General features: G+C 36.1%; 2 protein-coding genes and 1 long non-coding RNA gene across 4 annotated transcripts; 2 read left to right on the top strand and 1 right to left on the bottom strand.

The window, feature by feature from the left end:
* The first annotated feature begins 14,829 nt into the window (after nucleotides 1-14,829).
* Nucleotides 14,830-19,337, top strand: LOC109187089. 2 transcript variants are annotated; one of them, XM_019337236.1, is made up of 4 exons: nucleotides 14,830-15,292; nucleotides 16,622-16,780; nucleotides 17,082-17,735; nucleotides 17,913-19,337. In XM_019337236.1, the coding sequence occupies exons 1-4, from the start codon at nucleotides 14,942-14,944 to the stop codon at nucleotides 18,996-18,998; spliced, it is 2,250 nt and encodes a 749-aa protein (XP_019192781.1). In that variant the 5' UTR covers nucleotides 14,830-14,941; the 3' UTR covers nucleotides 18,999-19,337. The 2 variants fall into 2 exon arrangements, with proteins under 2 accessions (XP_019192781.1, XP_019192782.1); XM_019337237.1 differs by having other exon boundaries at nucleotides 14,834-15,292; nucleotides 17,916-19,337.
* LOC109187092 lies at nucleotides 15,299-15,982 on the top strand. The gene is made up of 2 exons (XR_002055220.1): nucleotides 15,299-15,402; nucleotides 15,434-15,982. It is a non-coding gene; the product is annotated as an uncharacterized LOC109187092 (long non-coding RNA).
* Nucleotides 19,338-20,283: 946 nt separating the features above from the next.
* On the bottom strand, nucleotides 20,284-20,986 carry LOC109187010. Its single transcript, XM_019337171.1, has 3 exons — nucleotides 20,725-20,986; nucleotides 20,401-20,650; nucleotides 20,284-20,323 (listed from the first exon to the last, which is right to left on the bottom strand). Exons 1-3 carry the CDS (start codon nucleotides 20,984-20,986, stop codon nucleotides 20,284-20,286), a joined length of 552 nt encoding a protein of 183 aa, XP_019192716.1.
* Between the last annotated feature and the right edge of the window lie 442 nt (nucleotides 20,987-21,428).

Genomic DNA, 21,428 nt, shown 5'->3' with positions numbered 1-21,428 from the left:
TCAATCTCATTTTTTATGCTCTTTAATTTGTCTGAAATTGATAGATGCTTAATCACAGGCCCATTGATAAGTTAATTATTACAAAAAGTTGGATTAATCACGTCTTACGGATGCTTTAGCGGTTAAGGAGACTCTTTCTTGGATGATGACGAAGAATTGGCAGCAGGGCCAAATTTTAGGGCGTGTAAGATGGACAACATATGACCTCAATTTTTAGAGGGCCTAATATTTACCCCGTTCATATTTATTTGAAATATATAAAAATCATATATTTTGCCGTAGAAATTGTGATTTTTGCATTCAGCTAGTGTTACACCATTCATACTTATTTGAAATAAAAATCATATATTTTGCTGTAGAAACTGTAATTTTTGCATTCAGCTGGTGTTACACCGTTCATACTTATTTGAAATAAAAATCATATATTTTACCGTATTTGTTTTAAAGATTGTGCTTATACTTTTGATAGGGCCTCATTTATTTATAAGAACGAGGCCACAAAATTTTTTAAAAAGGGCCCTGGCAGCAAGTTCAATTCAAGTGGAAGGAAATGGACCACTTGATGTTTTGTTAGCTCCGGAATAAACCTACACTTGACTTATCTCATACGGTTGTGTTGTTGCAGGTTGTCGTTCTTTTACAAGGCATTTTAGATCAATGTCGTTTCACTTTGTGCGCAGATAGATGAATTTATTGACCCATACTCTAGCTAGTGTAATAAATTCTCATGTTCTTTCTATTTGGTTTTCTCCCGTTCCTTTCTGTATTCAACATTTCTTCCGATCCCTTAGTTGAATGTTATTGTTTGATCTTTCAAAAAAAAAAAAAAAATCATGTCTTAAAAACAAAAATTCTTAAAATTATTGATTGAAAAGTTTTCGAATAAAATATAGTTATTTGTGTAATTAATTAGTTGATTGAGAAAAAAAAAAAAAAAAAAAACAACTAATGGTTTAAGTCGTGTAGGAAGAATTGATTGGGTGATTAGATTTGTTTTGATATGTGAGTTTCACGAATAAGATTTTTGCAGCTGACTCGTTGGGTTTACGAGAGGAAATAACTGTGTTGATTATTTGGCGAATTTGGCTAGGTCAAATTGGTGAGTGGGCCCGATTGTCTTTGAAAATGTTAAGCGATTTTTGAGTTTATATGCATTTAGAATGAAGTGATGAGAATATAATTGTGTTGTATTCAATCATAATGTCTGAGAGTACAGGGAGCGAATATATAGAGATGCTAGATATAATCCTAGTCTAACACGAATAATATAGTCTTAGTCTAATATGGATAATATAGTCCTAATCTAATATAGATAATAGAGTCCTAATACTCCCCCTCAAGCACAAGGTTGGTCAGCCAAAACATTGAGCTTGCAACGGAGTAAATTAAAACGTACAGACGAAAGAGACTTAGTAAAAATATCCGCTATCTGATCTTTGGTAGAAATAAAATTGACTTGTAATTCCTTCTTCGCGACTTTATCACGAACAAAGTGGTAGTCGATCTCAATGTGCTTGGTGCGAGCATGAAACACCGGATTAGCACACAGATAAGTAGCTCCCAGATTGTCACACCAGAGTTTGGGCACAGAAGGTGGCGCAAACCCAATTTCCTTCATCAGAGAGACGAGCCAAGTAACCTTTGCAGAGACATCAGCCAGTCCTTTGTATTCAGCCTCAGTTGATGAACGAGCCACAGTACGTTGTTTTCGACAAACCCATGAGACAAGATTGGTCCCCAAAAATACAGCAAAATCACTAGTAGATTTGCGATCATTAGGATTACCAGCCCAATCCGAATCAGAATATGCATGAATACCTAGAGAAGGAGAAGACGTCACTACAAGAAAAATGCACATAGACAACACTAGAAAGACAACAGATTTTAAGAAAAGTGTTGCCTTTTGTATAAAAGACAACAGTTTGGTCCAAAACCGTTGTCTTTGATGCAACACTTTTGTCAAAGACAACGGTTTTTACTTAACCGTTGTTATAAGTGTGTTGTCTTTGTGCATTTTGTGATAAGACAACACCACAACGACAACGGTTTTTTAAAACCGTTGTCTATGTGCGTTTTTTTTTTAAAAGACAACGGTTTTTTTAACCGTTGTCGTTAGTGTGTTGTCTTTAAGCGCACTAGAATACACAACACTAGAAAGACAACGGTTGTTTAAAACCGTTGTCTTTGTGCGCTCTTTTTTTAAAAAAGACAACGGTTTTATTTAACCGTTGTCATTGGTGTGTTGTCTTTAAGCGCACTAGAATACACAACACTACAAAGACAACGGTTTTTTAAAACCGTTGTCTTTGTGCATTATTATTTTATAAAAGACAACGGTTTTATTTAACCGTTGTCATTTATGTGTTGTCTTTAATAGCAGTTGAATACACAACACTACAACGACAACGGTTTTATATAACCGTTGTCGTTGCGCGTTCTTTATTTGTTTAAGACAACGGTTTTATTTAACCGTTGTCTTTGGTATGTTATCTTTAAGCGTATTTGAATACGCAACACTACAAAGACAACAGTTATAAAAAACCGTTGTCTTTGCGCATCATTATTTTATAAAAGACAACAGTTGTATAAAATATAAACAATGATGTTAACAACAAGAGTTGAACTTATGACTTCAAATGTAACAATTAAAGTTTAACCAACTAAGCAACACAAACTTTTATGTACCAAAGTGCAGGATCTGGTATATAACTGGGTTGTTTCTGTGTTGTCTGTGAAAACCAAGACAATAATTTTATAAAATAGGTTAAAAATGCCTCTAAGAAAAATAAAACTCAAGATTTCTAACATAATCTAACATCACAAACTAAGCTAAACCCACCAAGTCACACCAACACTTATGTACTTAAGCGCAACATCCAATATATAATGAGTTTGGTTCTGTGTTGTCTCTGAGAACCAAGACAATGATTGTATAAAATATAGGTTAAAGATGCCACTAGGAAGGGTAGAACTCGTGACTTCTAACATAACAAATAAAGCTAAACCTACCAAGCCATACCAACTCTTTTTTATTAAAGTGTTACACCTTATCTTTTACCTATAATTTGGACCTTCATTGTTTTGTTACGAGATGAAAATAGATGTTTAGAAGATCTAGAACAAAAATAAAAATGTAATTAAATTTTTTTGTCCAAATATAGTGCATAAAAATTTAACAAAGAAATAATACAATTCAAAAGTTAATTTAATAGTTCTATTTTCGTTCATATTTAAATATAAAATTATTCACCAAAGATTTTATAAATCTACAATATAGAATTTATGAATCTACAGTATAAAAATCTATGAATCTCGCGTTCTGTATCTATATACCCGGTACTATTTTGGGTCTAGCGACCCGGGTAATAAAGCTAATACTTTATTACCCTGTTCTATATCTATATCGTCCGATTTATGGTGGACCTGGTCCCTATAAAACCATGAATATACCCGGCCTACAGACACCCTAGTCTAGTGGTCTCTAGTCTATACCCGGCCTCAACCTAGTCACTTGGGGTTTGATTCCTATTAGTAGCGCTATCATAATTGGCTGTAGCCCATTCATTGGATCGTGATCTTTGTATTTGGATCTTTGTATTAGTAGCGCTAGCATAATTTCCCTCTTTCAAAATTTACACAAGTTGCAAAAAATCTCCCTCCCCCTTAAATAAAAAAATTTCATCTTTGTAAATAACTAGTATTTGCACCCGTGCGATGCACGGAATGGATTTGTTTTAATATATATATATATATATATATATATATATATATATATATATATATATATATATATATATAGATTAATTATTACCCTAATACCTAATTTATAATTTTGACTTTAAAATTCTTCTTATTATTATTAACATTAACATTTGATTAGTTTTATAAATTCCGTGTAATTTATATATGCACTATGCATAAATTTCTATTTTCCTTATGTAATAATTAATGTATATATATCCCACGCAAAATTTCACCATATGCATTCCAAAAAATATATATATGCAAAAAATCTCCCTCCCCCTTAAATAAAAAAATTTCTATCTTTGTAAATAATTCCCTCTCAAAACAAAATTTGTTGCCAAAACACGGCAAAAACTAGCTAATTCCTCACAAAACTATAGGAGGTCGTCTTTTCAGCGCAAAACAGAGAGCAGAAGTCGTTTCTCCGCCGTAGAGAGTGCCGTACTTCTCCGCCTCCGACCGCCGCCGTCGTGTGTGTCGTACGTCGCCGCCTCTGTCGCCGAGAGTAACGTACGTTGCCGCCTCCACCGCCGACAGTGTCGTACGTCTCCGCCTCCGACCGCCGCCGGTAGTACCGTACGTCGCTGCTTCCAACCGCCGCCGTCAAATTCATCCAAATATAAAATTTCAGGTTGGCTTTTCTCTTGTAATGTAATAAGCTATCAAATTCATCCAAATATTATCTAATTGTATCAATGTGTGTGTTTATGCTAAACACTTTTGGATTGAAGGGTTGGTGAATTGGGGTTTGAATTTTTAGGGTTTGTGAATGGGGAGGATTTTTAGGGTTTAGGCAGAGTGAAATTAATTCAGGGCTTAGAATCATAAACAGAATGTTCACAGATTAGGGAGGATTTTTAGGATTAGGGATTATAAGCAGAATGTTAAAAGACTTGAAGTCTTAGAAACATAACATAATACTAATAGTGTATATGCGACAGGTGACCCCACAAAATTAAATGGAAACACAAGCTAGCCATTAATATTTAATAGGAAGAGTGGAAGACCAACTAAGATTAAACCAAAATGCAAGGCAAGTGGTTGAAGTGATTTACAAATTCTATTGTGTTGTGTTACTGTTATTGAAGAACACACAACGTTTGTGGGCAAACAAACTTGGTCCACCACAACATATGGTTGAAGTGACATTTGTTAGCACTGTATTTGGACAATTTCATCAATTGTTGGCTAGAGAGAGCTATGGATATGCTATGTTCAAAGTTTTTTCACTAATTTGAGTTTTCCCCCTGTATCATGAGGAAAACTTCTCTACTTTGAGATGTTCAATAGGAGCAAAAAATTACTGCGTTTCACCACTATAAACTTGTTTATGGATGTTGGAAATGAGAGATATATTGCAAAAATTAATTTAGATGAGAAAAATAATCCATTAAACTTTGGAATGAGTGCATGAGAATGTATGCACTGTATTATTTATTTATGCCTTTAGTAATGACCAGCTTCACTTTGTTGACATTTTAATAATTTTGCTTGAAATAAGTTCTTTTATGCCCCCACCCTTTATCTGCATAAACCTTCTAAACAATTGATCTGCAAATTTACCTTCTTTAGCAAATATTCAGGGAAATGGCCATCAAGCTTCTGGATCAGGCAGAGCACGAAGAGATGCTGCTGCCCGTGCTATGCAAGGGTGGCATGAGCAACGCCTTCTTCGTTATGGTGAGGTTGGTGAGCCAATTATAAAGGTATGGTGAAATTCTAAAGGGGGCCTAGAATTCTTTCTTTAATTATTATGATGATTGTTTTAAAAATTTATTAAATTCTATCCATGTTTGATAACATTTCACCAATTTATCATTACTTAATAGGACAAGAACCTAAACAGTATGGCAAAACGTGAAAAGAATCTCAAAAGTATAGGTAAGCTTCTTTCTGGTTAATTATTTTTACAGTCATGGCCTTCTTTTGTTCTATGAAATGTTGATCTGTTCTTGTTAATGTGTTTTTAGCTTTATGTTTAGTTCATCAATGCTTTAAGAGTCGTGCAAATTTACAAACTCGTCTGCCTGGGCTTTTTAACTCCCAGAAGATCCTGAGCACTTAAGAAATAAGAAGATTGTTACTAGTCTTAGTGAAATTCTAAATTACTTGAGCTTCTTTGTGATTAATTTTTTTATGGTTTTGCTTTTCTTTTGTTTTGTGAAATGCGAAATTTTCCTTGTTAAGAAGCTTTTAGCTTCAAGTTCAAACTTTTAGAATTGTGAAAAAAAAATGGTAACACAGAACTAACTCTTCCAGAATGAGAATGGAGATTGATGGTACTTCAACATCTTTTTATTCCTAGTTCAACTGCACAGTGGAATTAACGTATGTGTCATGGATATGGCACGGGGAGAAGGCCACGTTTAACAACTCAATAAATGAGGGAGGTCAAATTAGGGGAGAGGAGCAGATGCTTTTTGATGAAAACCCTATAGATATGGTAAATGCTGCTTATGACGAATACGTTGAGGATCCCAACAAATTTGGATTATTTTGTTGTTTGTCCCTTGTTGGGATTCATAGTCCTACTCATAGTACTCAATCAAAGAGGGGTGAATTCAATCCGGATTTTTATAAACTTTTAACCATTTTAAAAGTTTTAAAAAGAATTTGATTAGAATTTTTATAAATAAAATGGTAAAATGGTTGTGGGATAATGATATTTGTAATAGTTGAACATTAAAACAAAAGAGGATATGTCTCTAAATGTCAGATTAAAATTTATAAAGGTTTGTTAAACATTATGTAAAATTGTGAAAGTCATTTAAAATTTATCTACCATTTAAATGTTTTCATTTCATTGCAAATTATTTATATCTATACTAATTTATTTTCTTACTTTTTACATGTAGTTTCAACAAGTTGATTATGACAAAGAGGTTATTGATCTGGTGCGATCTGAATGGGCCGATATTCTATCAAGGCATATAGAGTAGGTATGATTTGGTCATTCGAACGTTGTGATCATCTGGACTTGAATTGGTTCGGGGAATTGTTGTAGTAGTATTATGACTTGGATGATAATTAGAATTGGTCATGTGTTGTCTTTTGACTTGTTATTTTGAACCTTATTAGCTTGTGCACAATTATGTAACTACACTTTGCAACATATGGTGAATGGATAAATTGTTTTTTTTATACTATTATAATTTAAGCAGGTGAAAATGGTTAAAAACTGTTGTATATTTTACAATAGACAACAGTTAGAAACCGTTGACTTTTCTACAAAAGACAACAGTTTATGGGTGTTTCAACAACACCCAATAGACAACAGTTTATAACTGTTGTCTTTTAAAGAAAAGACAACAGTTAAAAACCGTTGTCTATGTACGTGACTTTTAACAAAACTGGTTTCAACAACGCTTAATAGACAACGGTTAAAAAACCGTTGTCGTTGGTAGAAAAGACAACGGTTAAAAACCGTTGTCTATTGTGTGATTTTTAACAACACCGGTTTCAACAACACTTAATAGACAACAGTTAAAAAACCGTTGTCGTTGGTAGAAAAGACAACGGTTAATAACCGTTGTCTATTGCTTGACTTTTAACAACACCGGTTTCAACAACACTTAATAGACAACGGTTAAAAAACCGTTGTCATTGGTAGAAAACACAACGGTTAATAACCGTTGTCTATTGCGTGACTTTTAACAACACCGGTTTCAACAACACTAAATAGACAATGGTTAAAAAACCGTTGTCGTTGGTAGAAAAGACAACGGTTAATAACCGTTGTCTATTGCGTGACTTTTAACAACACCGGTTTCAACAACACTTAATAGACAACGGTTAAAAAACCGTTGTCGTTGGTAGAAAAGACAACGGTTAATAACCGTTGTCTATGCGCAGGACCTACAACAACACCGGCTTCAACAACACTTAATAGACAACGGTTAAAAAAGCGTTGTCGTTGGTAGAAAAGACAACGGTTAAAAAACCGTTGTCTATGCGCATGACCTACAACAACACCGGCTTCAACAACAGAAAGTATACCCCTACGACAACGGTTAATAACCGTTGTCTATGTGCATTTTTCTTGTAGTGCGTAATCTTAAGACCAAGATGTAGTGTCCCATTTACATACCGTAACACCCTCTTGAGAGCCGCCCAATCCGCAGTAGAGGGAGAGTGCATGTGTTGAACAAACGATTGACTGCATAGGAAAGATCAGGTCGAGTTACCGTAAGATATTGCAGAGCACCTGCAAAGCTGCGATACTGAGTGGGATCAGCGTATGGTACCACGGCATTAGTCTCGGCCTTCGTGGTTGAAACCGGATTAGCCACGGGCTTGCAATCAACCATACCTGCTCGTTTTAGAATATCCTTCATGTACCGTTGTTGAGACAGAAGCATGCCATCAGACAACGGAATGGGCTCAATACCCAGAAAGAACGAGGGCACACCCATATCACGAACTTTAAACTCAAGAGCCAACTTGTCAATAAGAGTAGTCACATGAGCCGGATCAGATCCCATAACCAAAATATCATCCACATATACCAGAAAATATAAACGAGTATTGCCATGTGAATATATAAATAGAGAGACATCCGTCTTGGAAGGTGAGAAACCAGCAGAAACCAGAAAATCATACAAACGAGTGAACCAAGCACGGAGAGCTTGCTTAAGCCCATATAAAGAACGTTGAAGGAGACAAACGTGCCCGGGCATCGTTTTGTCTTCATAACCAGGGGGCTGGCGCATATAAACCGTCTCAGCGAGATTGCCATTTAGAAAAGCATTGTGTATGTCCAACTGTCTAATAGTCCATCCACGAGAAATAGCTAAGGATAAAAGAAGACATACCGTAGTCGGTTTAACAACGGGACTAAAGGTCTCAAAGAAATCCTCGCCGGCAATTTGATTGAATCCCTTGGCAACTAACCGAGCCTTGTAACGCTCAATCGAACCATTAGTCTTTCTCTTGGTTCTAAACACCCACTTACATCCAACTACATTCATACCTGATTTAAAGGGAACAAGCCTCCATGTATTGTTGTGTACCAAGGCATTAAATTCCAAATCCATTGCATCCCGCCATTCAGGAAATTTAACCGCTTGAGTAAAACATGTAGGTTCTGGAGTAACAGCAGCAGCAGATAAAGCAACATGATCATGTGGTCCCGAACTTCTCGTATTCATTCCATGAGAGCGAACGGGTAAGGGCGTGTGATGAGACCGACCACGAGGCCGGCCTCTTGGCCGAGGAGCCGGCTGGTCCGTGACTGTCCGCTCGGACTCGGTCACGGGCTCGGCAGTAGCAGGCTGCTGGCGGTGGTGGTCAGAAGCGGCTATGGGCGCGACAGGAGGGTCACGAGTCGTGACAATAGTCGGATCACCACCAGAAACAATTGGTGCAACACCCCACGGCTCCGGGCGTGGTTTTGGAACCTGCGAATCCACAGAAGCAACAAAAGGAAAGACAGCCTCATCGAATCGCACATGGCGACAGACAAAAACCTTGTTAGTGTTAGTGTCTAAACAACGATAGCCACGAAAAGATGGAGGATATCCTAGAAAGACACAAGGGGATGACCGAAACTATAGTTTGTTGCGATTATAGGGACGCAGATTTGGAAAGCATAAACACCCAAAAACACGCAGATATGAATAAGATGGAGGAGATCGATGCAAAAGATAATGAGGAGATTTATCAGATAAGACAAGAGTGGGCATTTTATTGATTAGATAAACCGCAGTTTCAAAAGCATAATCCCAAAAACGAGACGGAACAGAGGATTGAGCCATTAATGCTAGTCCCGTTTCAACAACATGCCTATGCCTACGTTCTACCCGGCCATTTTGTTCATGAGTATACGCACATGATAGCCTGTGACGAATACCTAAGGACGCAAGAGTGGAACCAAGCTTTTTATATTCTCCCCCTAAATCAGATTGAAAAGAAATAATCTTGCGAGAAAAGGAACGTTCAACTAGTGACAGAAACTTATCAAATATAGCATACAAATCAGATTTAGCACGCATGGGATAATACCACATATAACGAGTGTAATCATCCACAAGCAACACAAAATATTTAAAGCCAGGCGCAGAAAGTAATGGCGCAAGGCCCCAAATATCTGAATAAATTAATTCCAAAGGATGCGTACTAGTCGTTTCGACACGAGACAAAGGAAAACGAGAAGATTTTCCTAATTGACAAGAGGAACAGACATTGGGAAGATCACTAGAATTAAATGTACCAACAGACGAAGACGCTAAAATTTTATGTAAGACTCGAGAATGAGGATGCCCCAACCGCATGTGCCAAACGTAAGAGGACCGTGCAGCAACAAATGCAGCAGGGGAAGCAGAAGACGCAGGCCATATGTAGAGACCCCCAGACACATGTCCCTTAAAAAGAACCTTCTTGGTCAAAATGTCTTTCACATAGAAACAAAGAGGGTGGAACTCAAAGAAAACATTATTGTCCTTTGCAAAACGCTGGACAGATAATAGAGAAGAAGAGAGACCAGGGACATGCAAAACATCATGTAACTTAAAAGACATAGAATCAGTGGCTAACGAAGCAGAACCAACATTAACAATAGGCAAACCTGTACCATTGCCGACTCGCAGAGTGTCCGGGCCATCATAACTTGTCGCAGAAGTCATCAAAGAAGAATCAGGCGTTGCATGATTTGTAGCACCAGTGTCAGGGAACCACTGATGAGGACCGTTGGAATCACCATTATCACCAGAGACGGCCACATTAGCTTGAAAACCCGGAGCCCCTGAATAACGACGAAAACAGTTGGCTCCCGTGTGACCAAAACGGTCACAAATTTGACACGGATCATCATAGCGCCAAAAACAATTGGCTCCCGTGTGACCAAAACGGTCACAAATTTGACACGGATCATCATAACGCCAAACACAATTGGCTCCCGTGTGGTCGAAACCGTTACAAATTTGACACGGATCATCAACGTCACGTCGTTGACCGGACCGCTTCTGATACGATGTATCTTGGTTTGATGGCATCGGCTACTGCTACGAAGTGAGGAACATGGATGTTGGAAAAGAAAACCCTGGCTAATTAACTGATACCAGATGAGAATATAATTGTGTTGTATTCAATCATAATGTCTGAGAGTACATAGAGCGAATATATAGAGATGCTAGATATAATCCTAGTCTAACACGAATAATATAGTCCTAGTCTAATATGGATAATATAGTCCTAATCTAATATAGATAATAGAGTCCTAATAGAAGTCTCGCGAGATAAAAATGTATGTTTTTTTTCATTATGGTTTTTTTTTTTTTTTTCAAAAATTTATTTGATGTTTTTTAATCTAATAACTAATTAGTTTCAAGGGTGAACATGTAGACATGTTATTGAATAATGGATAATGTTTCAAAATTCAAATAGTAGTACAAATATTAGGTCACTTTTTTTTTTTTTTATTACTTATTATTTTTATTTAATTTCTATATATTTATTTATTTATATTTGCCAGTTACGGCATGAAGCATAAATAATATCAGAAGGTGACATAACTAAAGAAAAAAAAATGCAAAGGGACAAAGAAAGAGTCACGTATGTGAGATGTCTCTCTTTCTCTTCTCTCTTTTATTTATTTATTAATTTTAATTTATTTTTTTGGAGTCCACGCATGTTGAGTATTATCAAATTGCCTGACTCACCTAAACCACTAGTATAAATTTGTTAAGTACCAAAAAAAAAAATTAAAATTTGTTAAGTAATCCATCACTTGTCCAATCTTTAAAAAAGGAAAAAAAAAATGGAGAAAAATAAATAAAGATATAAACACAACTTTGTTTAAAAAAAATACACACACATATACATATAGTTTTTAATGAATTGGTTATTTTTGCAAGAATCATAATATCAAAATTGTTAAATTTAATAAGTGATATAAGCCTCTATATATATATATATATATATATATATATATATATAAATTTAAAAACTTAAAATATTATTTACTTATAAATTATAATCCGTGTCTAACTATCTATTATATACATGTGTAAGAAATTTTTAGGTGCTAATTGACATCAATATTTCTTGTACCGTGTATAATTCAAAAGTGAATGAGAAAGATATTAAGTTTCACACACATACACACACATTTTATATGTGTTATGCGCGAAAAATCATACTTAATATTAAAATATTGATAAATAAAAATAATTAAAATTTGTAGTTTAAAATATATTTTACAGTTTCTTAAGGTAGTAACTTTTAATCATCGTTTTTAAAAATTATAGAGAGAAAAATAATAATAATGTAAACTAGAGTTAATCACCATTTTGGTCCTTCAATTATTTTACAACTGTCAATGTAGTCCATAATTTTTCAATTTCAACCAATTTGATCCTTAAATTGTTTAAAATTTTGTCAGTTAAACCCTTTTAGGGACCAAAATGATAAATTTTATATTTTTAAAATTTCTTCAATTTAGTCCATGTAAGAGTTTAATTGACGAAATTCTAAGCAATTTAAGGATCAAATTGGTTGAAATTGAAAACTATGAACTACATTGACTGTTGGGTAACAACTGAGGGATCAAAATGATGATTTCTTTTGTAAACTATTTTGATAAATTTCATACGCTTATTTTACAATATATACACGAATAAATAAAATATCTATAATACTAAGCTAGTACTCACATATATTACTATATACATAAATAATATATGTATTAAATACACAAACATATGTGATTTACCATTATATTAATAGAAATTTAACTAAATTATATTCTACAATTAACTTAATTATATAATGATTTTAATAAAATGAGAATTAAAGATTAGGAAAAGGATATGATAGGTATAGGTGTATGGTAATAATGATGGAGTCATCAATGTTAGGTTTATATATTAATAGAGTTATAACGGTGTAAGGATAGTTTTTCTAACAAGAATTTAAAAGGGATAATTTTGTCAAATAAAATTAAAGTGTACAACATTTAAAGTAAAACAGATACCTTTATTATCATACAAAACACATATATAAATCATAGGTATAACATGATTTGAGACTTATTATGTTTTTAGGTTAATTTAGATATATGATCAAATGAGAACTATCATTCAGATAAAAATGACTACAACATGCACTAAGTAATACCACAAAGTGCACCGGATAATATGTAAAATGCAACCTCATGAGTGCACTTATATGTATCACCAAATTCACCTTACAATTGTGCTTGGTATACTTTAAAGTTTAAAATATTTATAAAAATGTCACCATGTTTTAAAAAAAAAAAAAAAAAATTCTCTTACTTTAGAGTTGTCGATCTTCTCCAGATCAACAACTAAGATCAATTTACACTTTTTAGTGAAAAGTGGGTCTCACAATATTCAATCCCTATATATATATATATATATATATATATATATATATATACATACATACTTTAGTGTAATACGGAGTAATGTTTCATTGAAATTGAAAAACATATCTACCTTTTAGAAGTCTTTATTCACTTAAATTCTTCTTCAATTTTCTCTTTTTCTTTTTATTTTTCTATTGTGGTGGTAAGTGATGCCCATCCATAAAATTCATATTCTAAAAGTTTTAGCATCTACAAAAGAGAAGTCCTTTATCATGACACAAGCTTGGAGTAGTCTTGTAATATTGTCTAATCTTATATACTTTTTCCCCCCAAAATATCTTTTTAAAAAAACATTAAAAAAATAAAATCTTTTGACTGTATTTTTCATTGAAATGATCACTACCACTACAAAACCATATTTTAGTACATATTCTTCCTCAAATTCAAATGCTATCATTAATTAATCCTCAAATGTATAAGGGAAAATTCAAACCTAAAATCTATTTAGAGAATGATTTTGATGTTAGTTTAATTAATGTTAAATTCATTATACATGTTTCAACTGTGAATATTCTTTTAAACAAGTACTCTTTAATCATTTTTTTTGGTGAAAGTACTCTTTAATCATATTTTATCTATTGTTATACTAAACATGCATTGTCGTAAATGTTCCCTTTTTATTTATGGATGACGAGAAAACCTACAACCACTATCCAAAAGTATGCACTATATAAATTTTGTTCTTGTGTAATAGCTCACAAACTATATATACATGAGTTAAGCTGCACTAAAAAGACTCTAGAGAATAAATTTATCCAAGAGGTGATGTGGATAGAAACTATTTCCTATTTATTAAATAGAGTTAAAGAAAATTTATCAGAACTAAAATTTTATGATATTTATATACAGATATTATAATTTGTACTATCTTATAATGTGATAAAGGTATTAGAAAAAGTATAACATAGTAGAATATAAGACATTATTGCAAGAGTGCAAGGTATATTTGGCCCCCACCCCGAGCACTCTACAAAAGCCTTTTTATTTTTACTCTCTTCTCTCTCCATTTCCTAAATATTTTTAAAAGGAAATACTATTTTCTCTTTCAAAATTTTTTTCTTAATATTTTTCTGAATTAATTACCAAAATATCCATTAATTATAGTAAAATTATCAATTTAATCCTTAATTATTTTTTGCCTAATTAAATCCTTTAACTTTAAAAATCTTAACCAATTTGGTCCACCGTTTATTTAGTCGTCAGACATCTGTTTAGTCAGGACCAAATTAGTAATTTCACTATAGTCAAGTGAGCATTTCGATAATTAACTTTTCGGTTTAATAATGAAACGGTGCATGTGATGACTGAAATGGTCCATTGACTATAGCAAAATTATCAATTTGGTCACGAGTAAATAGATGTCTGATGGGTAAACAAATGGAGGATCAAATTGGTTAAGATTTTTAAAGTCAAGAGACTTAATTAGGCAAAAAAAAAAAAAAATAGTCAATGACAAAAGTAGTAATTTCGTGTTATAGTCAAGGCACTATTTCAATAATTAATTTTATTTTTTCTTCATGACGTGACTTTTATAATTATTGGGTGCTCATAAATGGAGTGATCCCATTATTAATTGGTTTAATATGAAAATGAAAATTATATATAAATAGAGGAAAACTGGAAAGACAAATTTTAGAGAGACGAGTAAGATTAGTTTTGTATAAAATCTTAAAACATTTTGATATTCAGTACCTAATCCCTTTGACCGTTCTCCACTTCTCCCCTTTATCCCCTTATATATACAGAGGGATACACACGCTTACACAAAGCTGAACATTTTGGTGTGTTGTTGAAATTTTGAAGCAAAAGGAAAGGATGGTGGGGATGATGAAGTGGAGGCCATGGCCTCCACTTTCATCCAAGAAATTTGAGGCCAGGGTTGTTGTCCAGAGGCTGAAGGGTCTGAGCATATCAAAAGAGGCAGGTGTGGAGAGTGTTGAGAATTTGACGGTTGAGATCAAGTGGAAAGGGTCAGCGAAGATGATGAACCCTTTGAGCTCCCTGAGGAAGAGGGGTGTGAGGAGGAATTTCACAAAGGGGGAGGCTTTGAGGGTGGTGGATGGAGTTGTTGAGTGGCATGACGAGGAATTTCACTCTCTCTGTAATTTCTCAGCTCACAAGGGGGATGACTTTCTGCCATGGGAGCTTGCTTTTACTGTCTTCAATGTGAGTTTTCAATCGATTCTTTGTTTACACTATTGGGTTTGGATTTCTTCTGATTCTTCATTTCTTTCTATTTGGTTTAATTAGATTGTGAAATTAGAGGAATATTTTGTGTCTGAAGCCTATTAACAATCAGAAGGCTAGGGGTTGGAGGCTCTTTTGATCATACTCAAATTTCATGATTATATTATGCAATCCCAGCCTGGGTTTGGGGTGTTTGACTTTTAATGATTATAAATTCTTTTGGTAATTATGAATATCTGAGAACATGTGAATCTCTGCATAATTTTGCTTTGCAAGAAATGAATGAATATATGATCATCCCATCTTGGGATTAGAGAGCTGCAGCCTGTAGTTGTTTGTCTTTTCAATTACTCAACCACTAAACTAAACTACCCAAAATCGTGGTTTTTTTTTTTTTTACTTTTTCTTCTTCCAAAGGTTGACTCCCCAACCCTAATGCCCCGGCCTCGCATAGCATGTGGGAGAATCTGTTCACTTTTGACATAATTCTCACACTGTGGCTGCCGAGTTTCGAACCTTGGTTTCTTCTATCAAATATTACCTACTGAACCACTGAGCTAAGCTCGTGCGGACAATGATGGCTTTTTCTTTATGGACTAGTAGTTGTATCTTCTAGAATAAACTATTTGGATTTGCATAAGTATATCCATTGGATTGCAGGAAAAAAAATAGAGCCTTTGTGTCAATCCAGCCAGCTGCAGTAAACTAAACTGGTTTAATTTCCTAAGTTAATTCATGGAATCTATGGTCAATTATTGGTACTAGAGATTAAATTATTCATGGCAATTTTGTATGCAAATGAATGGGCACTTTACCTAATTTTCCCCTTTTTTAACATCAGTAATCCCCTTTCTTGTGCACTCGTGGCCTGTTATGTAAAAAAGCGAGTTTGGTATGTGTTACCATTAAGAAGATACTGTTAGCCACATGAACTGCAATTAGATTTTTTTTGAACTTTACACAGTCAGGCCTACCATTGGAGTTTTCGGTAATCTTTAATAGTGATGTTATATTGACTGTGAAATTAATAATTTTTTAATTTCCTTTCGTTTGACCTAATTTCTGATCAGATCAAGAACCTAAAAGCATGTGAGTTTCTTTAGCGAATTTTATTTCTTACAAGCGAAAGAAATGATGGCTGGGCTGCTAGGAAATAGACTATGATCATCGTATTTTTCAGATACGGGAATCAAAGTTGATCTTCATTAGACTTTTCTTTGATGAGCTTGTAACCAATCTAGTTTGTGTGTGTGGTTAGATCCTCTAGCTTACTGTCTCTCATGGTGCACTCACTATTCTTATGTATAGGGCTTGAGCATTGGACCGACTGCCAAGGTGCCTGCTATCGCCACTGCATCGTTAAACCTTGCAGAATATGCTTCATCTGCTAAAGAGAAAGACATCGAGATTAGCGTTCCACTGGAAGTCTCTTCTAGTTTGTGTATTCAGAGCAGTCCTGTACTTTGTGTAAGTGCTATTAAGACTTAGACTCCCCTCTGTTGAGCATATAACCATTAATGTGCAATCCAACTATTAGCTTAGGCTTTTAGTTGAGATGGAGCACATGCTACAATTTGGTATCAGAGCTAGACCAAAGGTCATGAGTCGCTCCACCGCACACGTGAGGGCCAACTATTAGCTTAGGCTTTTAGTTGAGATGGAGCACATGCTTCAATTCCCTCCAACATACCGATCGTCCATTGTTATTGTTGCCCTCGGGGTTATTTTTGCCCTCCATAATCTAAAACATTTATCATGAATGCTGCAGCTGTCTCTTAACCTCGTGGAACTGAGAAATGTTCATGAAGCTTCTTCAGAAACAACGCAGAAACCTGTTCCTGTCATGACACATCCCGCACTTGGAGAAGTATTGCATGACAAAATTGCAGCCTCTCCTTTGAGAGCCGGTCTTGAAAAGGTTAACATTTTTAAGGGGTTATCCTCTCGAGGACACAAGAAGACGTGCCATGAAGATGAGGGGAGCGATTCTAGGAGTCCGGTCAGAAGCGAGGACAGCTACCCTGTAGACACAGACTCGTTTGGTGAGTCAGAAGAATTAGGGGAATCCGAGGAAGGAACTGAGGATAGCAATATGAGGAAGTCGTTCAGTTATGAAGCACTGGCTTACGCAAATCATGCTGGAGGGTCGTACTATTCTAATACTAGTGGCAGTGAAGATGAAGATTTGATCTATTATAGCCATCAGAAATCGGATACCGAGGATGCAACTAGATCAGCACTTGATCAATCAACGCGGCAGAGTTCAAAACGCAGGATTCTACCCTGGGGCAAGAGGAGATTGAGCTTTAAATCTCCTAAGAGCAAAGGGGAACCACTATTGAAGAAACATTATGGAGAGGAAGGCGGTGATGATATTGATTTTGATCGCAGACAGCTTAGCTCCTCGGATGAGTCTTCCACTGTAAGTTCCGGTCTTTGGTTTTACTTTACACAGCTAGCTAACAGCTTCTAGTAGTTTTGCTTCTTAAAGAGTAGTAATGTAGCTTGCCTTTTAGTAGACTCTAAATTCTAAAATCCTGAGCATGGTAAATTGTATTGTATATTGACAGTTCTTTTAATGCATATATCATTGGTGCAGCAGGGCAAAGCTGAAGCTCGATCTCCTGTCTCTGAATTTGGAGATGATAATTTTGCGGTTGGAAGCTGGGAATCAAAGGAGATCGTAAGCCGTGATGGAGAAATGAAACTACAAACTCAGGTATTCTTTGCTTCCATTGATCAACGCAATGAACAAGCCGCAGGAGAAAGTGCGTGTACAGCCCTGGTTGCCGTGATTGCTGATTGGTTTCATATCAACCGCGAAGAGCTGCCCATCAAGTCTCAACTCGACAGCCTCATTCGTGAAGGTTCACTGGAGTGGAGGAACCTGTGTGAAAACGAGAGCTATAGGGAGCGTTTCCCAGACAAGCATTTTGATCTTGAGACAGTCCTGCAAGCTAAAGTTCGCCCGCTATCAGTATCCCAAGAGAAGTCCTTCATTGGGTTCTTTCATCCCGAAGGAATCGAAGATGAAGGGTTCGATTTCCTCAAAGGCGCCATGTCCTTTGACAACATTTGGGATGAAATTTCGAAACCCTGTCTTCAAGACAACATTGCCAGTGGCGACTCTTTGGTCTACATTGTAAGCTGGAACGACCACTTCTTTGTACTGAAGGTAGAGCAAGACGCATACTACATTATCGACACATTGGGCGAGCGCCTTTATGAGGGCTGCAATCAAGCCTATATCCTCAAGTTCGACAGAGACACAACAATTTCGCGGTTGGCTAAGGAGACTGAAGAAGCCGAAGACAAACCGGGTAGTGATAAAAGCGAGCAAAATGATACAAAGGAAGCTGCTTCGGAAGGGAAAACAATAGTTAGCACAAGCACCAGCGCCTCTGATGAAAAGGAGGGAGAATCAACCAACGATGAAGAGCCCAAAGAAAGCGAGCAAGAAGCAATTTTGTGCAGAGGTCGCGAGGCTTGCAAAGAGTACATTAAGAGCTTCTTGGCTGCTATCCCCATCCGGGAATTACAAGTTGATCTCAAGAAGGGGTTGATGGCATCTACGCCTCTTCATCAACGCCTTCAAATCGAATTTCACTATACAAAGAGCCTGGAGTTACCTTCACAACATCTGACTGCTAATCCCTCAGAAGCACAATCAATTTTAGCAGAGTAAGTGCTTACCCCCCATCCAGTTAATAGTAGTATATACCTAACCTAAACCCTCTTTTCCCTTCTGTGTTTATACAGTATGTTGTCTATACTGCAATGCCCATTTGGTGGGGTTTAATATTTGCTAAAGGGCATGTCTTGTTTATCTTTCTCTCTTGTTTTTTGGGCACATAAATATGAAGCCTCTTTGCTGGCACTTTTTTACCCCTTTAAGAGGATGTATATGTAAATGACTGAAGTTTGGTCAGAGTAAACTCACCATATGAGTTTTTGTTCTCTCAAAGAGAGATGATGGGTGTTTAAATGTTGTCATGAATAAATTTTATTTTTACTTGGAGTTTAATAGAAACCATTGTCAAACACACACGTGTGCACTTTCTCTCTCTCACACACACATTAATATATATATATAGTTAATACTTCTAATGGTCATTCGAGTATTTGGGTATTACCATCAAACGTCCTCAAGTATAAAAAAGTTACCACTTGTAGTCTTATGTTAGCAAAGACGTTAAATTGAAGGGTAAACATTTGTTGGTTTTACGGCTTAGGGTAACCGTACGGCGGGCCAACACTACTGTAAAATACTAGGTTAACAAAGTAGAGCAATTGATGCCGAAAAAGAGGCAGAGTAATAATATTTTATTTAAGAAAAAAATGACGACCCTTTACACGGTGCCCCCAAGGGGGTATTTATACAAGAGAATAGATCCATCATAAGGTAAGAAGGGAGAAAAAATAACTAAACAAGCTTTGAAATCTACCATAATTAATGTGGTAACCGCTGAGATTAAGGGAAGGAAACTACTTGCTAGACAAGGAAAGGAATCTCTGCGAAATCTGCCATTAACCGCCTCTGGGCGCGCACTCGGTCGGGGACACACCGACTGCCTGGCTTGGTAGCCCCGCTAGGGAGGCTAAGACACTCAGGTAGAGACCCTCCGACTACATAGCCTGGTTGCCCAACTGTGCCTTTCTAAGGGCTCGGTCAGGGACACGCCAACTACTGAGCATGGTCGCCCACCTGAGCCAGCTAGGAGCCATGACCGGGGGCATACTCGCTTGGCGGTCTGGTTTCCCAGGTGCTTGCGCTGTCGTCGGCTACGAGAGGAACCCTTTCTCTTGAATCGCTAAGTGCCCTCCTGCGGTCGGGACAGACAACTCTTCATACTCCCAGACTGAGTGCCTGATTTAGGGTATCTATCACCAGTCCCTCACTTTTCTGGGTCTAGCCGAGTGATGACGCAGAAAAGTAGAAGAAACAATCAAATGTGCGACTAGGTGCCTAACTACCTTGCTGTTATCTCGTTCTTGGTTGTTCCCTTGCATCTAATATAAGTGCATTGAAACTTTCAGAAATAATGTTAACTAAAGCATCACTTTAAGCAAAGGGAGTGAAATGAGACCTTGACCATTCTGAAGCGTGTTTATCACCTAGCCATTGATATGCCTCTTCATCCAACTTCCTGATTTCTGCCATAGCATCATTGCAGCTGTTAACTGTAGTGGTCTTGGCTGCTGTCCATAATGCATCCTTCATTGCTTTGCCTAGAAATCCTGCAAGCTTCATGTTCCCATGAAGATGGCTCACACAAAATCTGTGTGAGGCATATGGAAGCACTTCTTCCATAGCAGGAAGAAGCCCATTCTGTTTGTCTGCAGCAAAAAAAAAAAAAATTACAAATTTATGAAAATGACAGTATAAGGAACTAGATAGACAGTGTTTATACCTGAGATAAGTATCAGTTTGTGTTCTGCTTCCCTTGTGATTTCTAGGTCTCTCATAATCAACTGCAAGAACCAACTCCATGAATCCTTGGTTTCTCCTTCAACAATGGCATAAGCCAGTGGGAAGATACTGTCATTCCCATCAATCCCAACAGCTGTTAACAATTGACCTCCAAACTTACTTTTTAAATGGTAACCATCTAATCTAATTATCTTCCTACAGAACTTATATCCCTCCTTTGAAGCCTCCCAGCAGAAATACATCCTTAGAAACCTAGGTTTTCCTTCATATAGTAAGCCAGTTTACTTCACTACACATGTAGTCATTGGGTTTGTTTTTTTCAATCTCCAAACAGTAGCTACAAATTTTGTTGAAAAATTCTTTAGCTTTTCCTTCAATGACTTCCTTTGCTTTTCTCATAGCTCTATAGGCTTGCTTCCTAGACAACTCAAATCCCTCATCCACTTTCACCCTCTCTCTAAATTCTGCAGTAGTCCACTTGTGTCCAATCTCTTTTATCCATCTTTTTGCAATCCTAGTTGATTTAACCATGCGGTTCTCATACACCAGCCCACATCCCTCATGCACTTCATGATAACTTGCAATTCTTTAAGACAAGGCATTTTTTACTTTACAAAGATTAATTCTGAAAGGGCATCCAGTTTGTCTACATCTAACATAGACCTTATTCTTGTCATTCCTAAT

Source organism: Ipomoea nil, unplaced genomic scaffold (genome assembly GCF_001879475.1).
Source record: "Ipomoea nil cultivar Tokyo-kokei standard unplaced genomic scaffold, Asagao_1.1 scaffold1416, whole genome shotgun sequence".
Classification (NCBI taxonomy): domain Eukaryota; kingdom Viridiplantae; phylum Streptophyta; class Magnoliopsida; order Solanales; family Convolvulaceae; genus Ipomoea; species Ipomoea nil.
Note: the sequence above shows the minus strand (reverse complement) of the source record. Positions and strands in the feature narration are given on the sequence as shown.